Raw genomic sequence first — 9,421 nt, 5'->3', positions numbered from 1 at the left:
CCTGGATGTGGGAACTCCGTTCAGGCGTTTCTCTTACGCCTGCTACATTTGGTTAACTTTATTGTGACTCCTGCCGGTCTGTCATCAAACTGGTTCCCAAACGTTTACTCGCTGTCAGTGACCCAGCCAAAGTCTTTCAGGAACATATTCAGATTTCTGTCAACTAACTCGTTTAAATGTGACCCAAAGGAAAACGTTAATGGCCCACAAGTAGGTCCCTGGCCCACCCACTTCCACTATTACTGTTGATTAGTCATGCAAGCAGATGAAATGAACATGGAAGCAAAGCGCTATCTAGGGTTTATATAGTGAACAGGTGTGTGATGGAGAGGTTTTTTTCAAATCAAATATTATTGGTCACATACACATGGTTCGCAGATGTGAATGCAAGTGTAGTGAAATGCTAGTAAAAAAATGGGTGCAAAATCCTGTGTTAACAGTTGTGCAGTTCAGCATACACAAATGCACACACACGCACGCGCGCACACACAGTGTCACATCCCTCCCACACACACAGGAAAAGGATGTAAGAGGTGTGGAAGCGAAGGCTTCAGATAAGTGTTGCTTTCAGATTCTTTGCTCCCTGCATGCTATTGGTTGGTGCTGTGCTAAAACCACAGCCAAGAGGCCTCAGCGATGTAACAGGAAAACAAGAGATTACATGAGCGCTTTACTCAGAAGTGTGAATACAGAGAATGACTCAAATGCACAATGATGTGAATGGAAACATTTTCACAACTATTCTTATCATCTTGCAATTGTTAGCTATCAGACCTGGGTTCAAATACATTTGCATTTGAATTATTTGTATTTGAAATACTTATTTCCTGTGTATTTGAGTATTTTCAAATAATGCTGCCGGAATCAACTAGATAATTTGAAAATATTTCTATAAATAGAATACTTTTTTCAACTATTTTCAAATACAAACTGTCGTACACGTCGTACACGTCGATCCAGAGCATCCCAAACATGTTCAGTGGGTGACATGTCTGGTGAGTATGCAGGTCATGGAAGAACTGGGACATTTTCAGCTTCCAGGAGTTGTGTACAGATCCTTGTGACATGGGGCTGTGCATTATTATGCTGAAAGATGAGGTGGAGGTGGATGAATGGCACGACAACGGGCCTCAGGATCTCATCTCGGTATCTCTGTGCATTCAAATTGCCATTGGTAAAATGCTGTTGTGTTCGTTGTCTGTAGCTCATGCCTGCCCATACCATAACCCCACCATGGGGCACTCTGTTCACAACGTTTGCGGTTGTGAGGCCGGTTGGACATACTGCCAAATTCAACTACGTTGGAGGTGGCTTATGGTAGAGAAATTAACATGACATTCTCTGGTAACAGCTCTGGTGGACATTCCCACAGTCAGCATGCCAATTGCACAGCTCCTCAAAACATGACACATCTGTGGCATTGTGTTGTGTGACAAAACTGCACATTTTAGAGTGGCCTTTTATTGTCCCCAGCACAAGGTGCACCTGTGTAAAGATAATGCTGTTTATCATCTTGTTGATATGCCACATCTGTCAGGTGGATGGATTATCTTGGCATAGGGGAAATTATCATTAACAGGGATTTAAACAGATATGTGCACAAAATTTGAGAGAGAAAAGCTTTTTTTGAAAAAGGACAATTTCTGGAATCTTTTATTTTAGCTCATGAAATATGGGACCAACACTTTACATGTTGCCTTAATATTTTTGTTAGGTGTACTTGTACTTTCATAGAAAAATATCCATATACTAAATTCAAAATGTATTTGAAAGTAATTGCAACACTCTAAATAGTATTTGAAGTGAACCCAGGTGTTTCAGCTATTAATCATTGAAAGATGCCATACGTTGCCTCAAAGCACAGCATTATTAGCTTTGTGGTTGGCAATCACATAATTCAGTCAATGACTACAGTATGTGCCTGTAATTCTTTACTTTTTATTGACAACCACACAGACATCAAGTTAAGATCACTACTTCAAGAGGAGGTGGATAGATAGGTAGGCTACAACCTATGGATGATTTTGATAAACACTCAACTCAACATAAAAACAATGAAACAGAATTTTGAAAAGGCGTTGGAAGAAAAGAACACTGTGGGTATTTTCCTTCCTTTTCTATTCTTTAGATAACATCATGTTCAACATGTAGACTGCTGGAACTCCTTTCCTTGGATCAGAAAGTATATAGGCTAAACCTGTTTCCAGACTCAGTGTCTGGGGGGGTGAGGGCCTTTCTTCCTGGGCTGGGGTAGCGGTGGGGGATGCTCTTCATCGTCATCGATTGGTGTCTGTGGAGGCCTCCCTCGAGCCTGGGCTCTGGGTTGGGGCTCTGCCTGGTTGGAGGCTCTGGCCGTGGGCCTGGGGCCGGTGGAACCAGGTGGGGCCCCACCGGGGGGTCTCTGCCTTTGCTTCTGGCCCTCTGGTTGAGAAGGATGCTTTGTCTGGCCCTCTGAGTGGTAAGGATGCTGGGTCTTGGTCAGGGGGGCTAGTCTCAACTCTCTTTCCTCTGTGAAGGAGAATGAACAGATGAAATGAGGGAGGGAACAAAATAAAGATACTGTAGACACCATAAATGTTTCTGTGCACAGAACACCAACACAATAGCCATAGACATTTGAGTTTTGGTCTGAAGCGATTACCTTCAAAGCGCATCTGGCTCTTGCGTCGGCTGAGGCAACAGCACACCAAGGTGATGATGATGAGGAGGAGTACCAAGCCCCCTCCCCCGGCCAGGATGCACACCATGGTCAAGAAATCAAAACCAAACAGTATATGACGATCAATCGATTTTGAGACAGCTGAGATGAGGGTGGGGGATGAGGGGTGGAGCAGAAGGAGAGACAAATGAGATGTTTTACTGTCTTTTTGTCTTTTTTATGTGGTGCTCCACCAATCTTAAATATCGGTCACTTTTTTTCTTGAAAACAGAAGAAGAAAAACAGAGAGAGAGAAAAAACCAGAGAGAAAGAGACAGAGAGATACACAAAGATAATTGCAATTGAGCCCTTCCAAACATACTGTACCCTTGCATGTTGGTTTGATGATGTCACTTGTCTCCTCGCTGACCTCATTGACTGCAGAGCAGGTGAAGGTGTCCGGCTCTTTCAGTTGTTTCAGACCGATGATCAAGGTTGTTGTTTTTTCCCCATTTAAAGGCTGTCTGTTCTTGCTCCACTTGAAAGTCACTCCCTCAGGGTTAGTCAAGATACAGGTAAAGGTGACGTCCTTATCAGAACAGGTGAATTTCACTGAGGGCTTGGAGACCTTTTCTGGAGGGAAACAAAATGTCAGTGTCTCTAAAGGAGAGGATACGGTACTTGTATGGTTGGAAAGAAAGAGACTTACCCTTCATACACAGTCTGAGGGACAGATATTTGATGCTTTTCCCTTCGCTGTTGAACACTTCTGCTTGATAAGTACCTTCGTTTGCCGACACCAGGTCTTTGAGTTGGAGAGACCCATCATCTAAGATGTCCTCAGCCTTGCCTGGTTTGAACTTTCCATTCTTTCTTCTAAATATAACGTTGCCATTGTGTTTCCAGGTTATTTCTTTCGAACTCAATTCCTTGTAATCAAGAGAGATGGTGAAGTCAGCTCCAGGTTTGAAATAATTTTCGCATGAATCTGTGATAGAAGAGAAGAAAAGAGATCAGAATAATTCTCTGTTGTTGCTGACGGTAGCACACTTTTATTACATTTTGGGGTCAATAAAGAGTTAGAAAATGTGATCTAATTCAAATCTTATTATTGACATTTCTGGTCAAGCATTTATATACAGTATAAATGGCCAATTATGTATGCTACATTTCAAAGTAAAATAAGTTAATTTCAAGTACAACTGTTCCTCATAGTTTGACAGTTCGGCCAACTACCAGGCAAATATGCTTTTAAACAGGCCCATAAAATAAAGTGTCACAACTTATACCAAGTGTTTCTAACTTGGATCAAATTCAAATAATGCTACTGTATGAAAAGACATGTTCAACTGGTTGGGTTAGCCACAGTAACCCAGATCATTCTAATAAGTCTTCCTGTTTTTGTGTACTGGGTGTTTGAAACAGAACATGTCTAAAACAACAACTGTCTGAAAGGCCACAGATACTAAAATAACAGGACCTCTTTAAAACAAATGGCCGATCTGGGGACAATCTCATAGACAGATGGTCAGATTAAGCCTTCTCCTTGAGTAAATAGGATGTTAATCTTGGTCAAAAGACCGATATTTTATACATTTATATATCAATGGTAATTGAAGTCAAATAAATTACATTGACATGGAAAAAACACTTAAGTAAAGAAATAAGTATTGTACCACATAATGATCTTAAAATATCTAAATAGCATTTACAACATCCATACAAATCATTCTAATAATGAGATAAAATTGCGATATCAAAGATCGAAACCCCGAACTGACAAGGTAAAAATCTGTCATTCTGCCCCTGAACAAGGCAGTTAACCCACTGTTCCTAGGCCGTCATTGAAAATAAGAATTTGTTCTTAACTGACTTGCCTAGTTAAAGAAAGATAAAACGTTTAAAATGACAGTTACATTTACAAGATAACACGTAATAGAGGCACCACAGAAGAGACATTTTATGTCATTTTTCATGCCCATGTCATTGTTCATTTTCTCCCTAACATTGCTCAAATCAATTGCGATCAAATGTAAAGGTTCAATAGCAATCCATGAATGTGACCATCAATGGGTAAGACCTTGTTATTTACCAGATTGACCCTATTTGATGATCATTTAAATGAAAAGCGTGCTATTTAAAATCAATAGAAACCCTCTTCTCAAATAACTGATCCAATAATTACTAGTCTTTTTTACTGTAAAAAAAAAAGCCCGGACGAGACAAAAATCTTCAAAAACCAATCCAAAGGCTTGGGGGGGGGGGGGGGGGGTGTTAGAGGGAGAGAGTCTTACCTTCTGCCGAAAGAGAGATAAATCCGTGAAGGACAAGGAATGCCAGTGGTAATGTACAGGCCATTGTGTTGTTACTACATGTACTGTGAGAAAAATGTACAGGTTTCAGTTTAGTAGTCAGACTCTTTCCTTGGTCTCACTGTGTGTGTGTGTGTCAGAAGTCAGAAGAGGAAATGATCCAAACAGCAGGCCCTGTATGTATCTACTCCCTCAGCAGTGCAGAGATGTCATATCTTAAAATAAGCTTCAAACAAACTCTTCATCGTCTCATCAGTATCAACTCATGATTTTCTCAGGCACGTTCTAAACACAACCTTTTTTAACTTATTTTTATTTTTTTATTCATTCATTGTGTGGTATTAAATGCCACAAAACTCCATATTAGGACATTCTCATAAATGATGACGATGTCAACAAATGTACTTCTTTTCCTTCTTTTGTTATTTACGTTAGTCATAACGTTGACTTATGATGCTGGTTTCAGATCAGCTTTTCCTTTCTCAACCTAACGCTAGGTCATCGTTCAAAACTAACCCTGGGTCTGTACTTAGGAGTGGCAAGCTCATACACTGTAATTCCAAACTGAGCCCTATATACCTACTGGAGAGCACATCTGAAAGGATTAGACAAGTGAAAGCAACATGGCAGAATGTGTTAATACCTTTCTTTTCCTCTGTCTACCAGAAGTACCCAGGTGTCGGTGACTGGGCTTGAATTGGAATAGGCCAAGCCAGGTGAACTTCGGTTTTCATGGATTGTAGAACTATGCTGACATCTAAGTGTTACTTGCATCACCTGCACTTTGGAAATTCCAATTGCCTTCCCCCCAAACTGCGAATTGTTGTACGTTTTTCTACTTCTAGCCAGTCAAAGAGACACACACACGACAAAACCATAATAGTCCTCAAGAGAAAGAAAAACACGTTCACTTTCATATTAATCGCACCTGCGGGCGATGGCTGACCAAGGAATATCAACTCCCAGTGTAATAGGACTAGTCACTATATTCTGTTGCATTTATGGCGGACAATTTGTCAATGGTAAGTGAATGTATTTCCCTAGCAGACTATTTATAAATCGAGACACAATTAAAGAAAGCGGAGATGTCAGTCTAGTAAGACCACGTGTTTGCACGCGCTGATCCATGATCGACGCTCCTTCACAACTCTCCTGTCCTAGAAAAAAATCCCTTGATGGATTGTCCTAGGAATACATTTCGTATTGTTAGCCTTTTTCTATTGCTTTTGCTTACGAATGTATTTTCTTTTATTGACATAAATGTTATTCAGAATACCAGTGGTGGAAAAAAGTACATAATTGTAATACTTGAGTAAAAGTAAAGATACCTTAGCAGAAAATTACACAAGTAAAAGTCACCCAGTAAAATGCTACTTGAGTAAAAGTCTAAAAGTTTTTGTTTTTAAATATACTAAAGTATCAAAAGTTAAAGTATAAATCATTTCACATTCCTTATATTAAGAAAGCATTTGTTTTTGGCCAGGGGCACCCTTCAACACTCAAACATAATTTACAAAGGAGGCATGTGTGTTTAGTGAGCCAAATCAGAGGCAGTAGGGATGACCAGGGATGTTCTCTTGATGTGTTTGAAAAAGGACCATTTTCCTGTCTGCTAAGCATTCAAAATGTAACAAGTACTTTTGGGTATCAGGGAAAAGTATGGTGTAATTTTTACATGATTTTCTTTAGGAATGTAGTTGAGTAAAAGTTGTCAAAATATAAATAAATATTAAAGTACAGATACCCCCCAAAATTACTTAAGCAATACATTAAAATAGTTTTACTTAAGTACTTTATACGACTGGAAAATACTACAACTGAATTTAGGCTAATTACTAGCCTAGCTAGAGTTTACCCACTATCTATTCCCCACACCTTCTGTTTCCCCACCCTAAAATATGTTGGGTTTCAGTTACTGCATTGTGTGCCAGGTGTTGCTTTGGGGCCTTTCTACACTGTCTAGAAAATAAACTAGGGGGAAGACTATTCTGTTTCAGGGTAATATCATTGTTCCTTACAATAACTCAGCCCATTATTATACCATATGAGGGCGATGTGACTACGTATGTCATGTTTACTGTGGTGTAACTCTGTTCTCATCCCATAACAGCTGGACCGTCCACCACCCGTTATGTCATCACAAACGGCAATGTCATTATCAACCCTGGGATCCGTGGTGGAGTTTTACAGGAGATCCTGTGGAAACATGGTGTAAACAAGGCAGTGGAATGGGGCACTGACGGGAAACAGGAATTGCGTGATTTTGAAGGAAAGACATCCTTGAACACCACGACTGGAGAAATCACAATCAGACAGCTGACCAAGCAGCTCAGTGGGGTGTATGAGGCAGAGTGTATGATTGGTGGGGAAATACAGACCTTTCAGCAGAGAGTGGAAGTCATTGTTAAGTCTTTGTCTCCTAAATGGCAGGCCGGCACTTGTGATCCAATGATGGATCAGGATCTATTTTTAGGTACCAGCTAAAGATGGGGATGTAACATTTTTTAAATATAATCTTTATTTAACTTGACAAGTCCATTACGAAACAAATTCTTATTTACAATGACAGCCTACTCCTAGCCAAACCTAGACAATGCTGGGCCAATTGTGCGCCACCCAATCATGGCCAGATGTGATACAGCTTTTATTCGTACCAGGGACTATAGTGACACCTATTGCACTGATATGCAGTGCCTTAGACCGCTGCGCCACTAGGGAGCAATAAAGGTCAAAGGTTCAAACACAAAAAGGTTGCCAACGACCATGTCATGTGCTGTTAGAGTGCTGAACAATAACCTTGGTTAGTCCACACTTTTTAAAGACATTTCTGTTTCTGACTATATTTGTACTTGTTTTATTAACAAACCCTATATTCAGCTCTCTCCAAAAGTCCCCGTGATAAGAACACCAGTATGATAGCAATCACATATCAGATGGGAGAACTATGCAGGTTTGTGAGTAAAGAAACAAAGAGACAGTCACAGATAAATCTGACATGTGTTTGTTGTTTCTACGTCATTTCAACATGACGTAGAGAGAGAGAGCGAGGGAAGTGATGAAAGAGAGTGAGGGAGAGGAAGAGAACGGGCTCATCTCACCCCATCTAAAGACCCATCAGATGTCACGTGCCAGTGATGGATACAGCCTGAACCACAATCTAACACGCAACAGGTTCAGGATAAACAGTGGGGGAACCGAGATGACCAGGAGTTACATAATAAATTACTCAGAGACAGAGGGAGAGAGAGATGAAGAGGAAAGGAGAGATGTTGATGGTGAGAGGGAGGGAGGGAGAGACAGAGGGAAGATGAAATGCAGAGAGTGAGGAAGAGGGAAAGGTAGAGGAGCAAGAAGAGACATAGAACGAAGGGAAGGAAGAAGAGGGATATAGAAAAGAACAAGGTGACGATCAACAACAGGAGGACATCCACTCTTGAGGTGGAGCCAGGGTCAGAGGTGCAAGAGAAGGAATCCAGCAGAGCCACACACAACAGCTAGACTGATGGTCAGAGGTCTCCACCAACCCCTCAGAGAAGGGATAAAGATAGAGCGTGCAGAGAGAGGAGGTGAAAGAAACAAACACCCCCATCCCGAATTCCCATACATCAAGACCCCCACCACTTCTCGCCCCCAAAACCATCAACTATAAGACACTCATTGCTATCACATTGGTGTAGAACAAGGAAGTGTGTTGAAAACAATGGAAACCCAGAGGAGCAGTGGTCAGGTGGACCGAGAGGGAGGAACACCTGGCCTATCAGGTCTGAGGAGACCCACTAGCTCAGTGTCAGACAGTACAGACACTCCTAATAGAAGCAGTCCAGGATTGTCAGCTGGTCTCAGAGCCACAGCATGTAGGTACAATATCTACTCCAGTAAACTACAGTTCAGGTGCACCCTCTGGACCAGGAGACATGAGCTCCGATACAATTTGTACAGCAATAGAGAGTAGCTCAGATACTTCTCTATGTAGTAGACAGAGTATAGGTAAATCCTCTGTACCAACAGAGACCAGACCAGTACAACTACAGAGTCTGTACCAGAAGAAAACAGTTGAAAAGCACTTGTTGAATATATAGTTTGTTTGATAAATATTTAGATTCTGTACAGGGAAGGTTTGTTTCTCTCCAGTAAACTCATCTCTCCTTTTCTATCTCTTTTGGGTTATCATGTATCATATTGTTATCCTGTATGTGTGTCATGCTTAGCCTAGGCTACTATGATATTCAACTATGTATACTGAACCGAAATGTGAATGCAACATGTTTCAAGAGCTGAAATATAAGATTCCAGAAACATTCCATGTGCACAAAAAAAGCTTATTTCTCTGAAATGCTGTGCACCAATTAGTTTACATCCGTTAGTGAGCTTTTCTCCTTTGCCAAGATAATCCATCCACCTGACAGGTGTGGCATATTAAGAAGCTGATTAAACAGCATGATCATTACACAGGTGCACCTTGTGTTGGGGA

At 40.9% G+C, this 9,421-nt stretch overlaps 1 protein-coding gene across 1 annotated transcript; it reads right to left on the bottom strand.

Annotated features, from left to right (window-relative positions):
* Nucleotides 1-1,916: 1,916 nt before the first annotated feature.
* On the bottom strand, nt 1,917-5,084 carry LOC135543351 (T-cell surface antigen CD2-like). The gene is made up of 5 exons (XM_064970543.1): nt 4,933-5,084; nt 3,348-3,626; nt 3,026-3,271; nt 2,642-2,800; nt 1,917-2,508 (listed from the first exon to the last, which is right to left on the bottom strand). The coding sequence occupies exons 1-5, from the start codon at nt 4,994-4,996 to the stop codon at nt 2,210-2,212; spliced, it is 1,047 nt and encodes a 348-aa protein (XP_064826615.1). The 5' UTR covers nt 4,997-5,084; the 3' UTR covers nt 1,917-2,209.
* Nucleotides 5,085-9,421: the final 4,337 nt, after the last annotated feature.

Source organism: Oncorhynchus masou, chromosome 7, assembly GCF_036934945.1.
Source record: "Oncorhynchus masou masou isolate Uvic2021 chromosome 7, UVic_Omas_1.1, whole genome shotgun sequence".
Taxonomy (NCBI): Eukaryota; Metazoa; Chordata; class Actinopteri; order Salmoniformes; family Salmonidae; genus Oncorhynchus; species Oncorhynchus masou.
The sequence above is the reverse complement of the archived record's forward strand: the minus strand, read 5'-3'. Positions and strand labels throughout refer to the sequence as shown.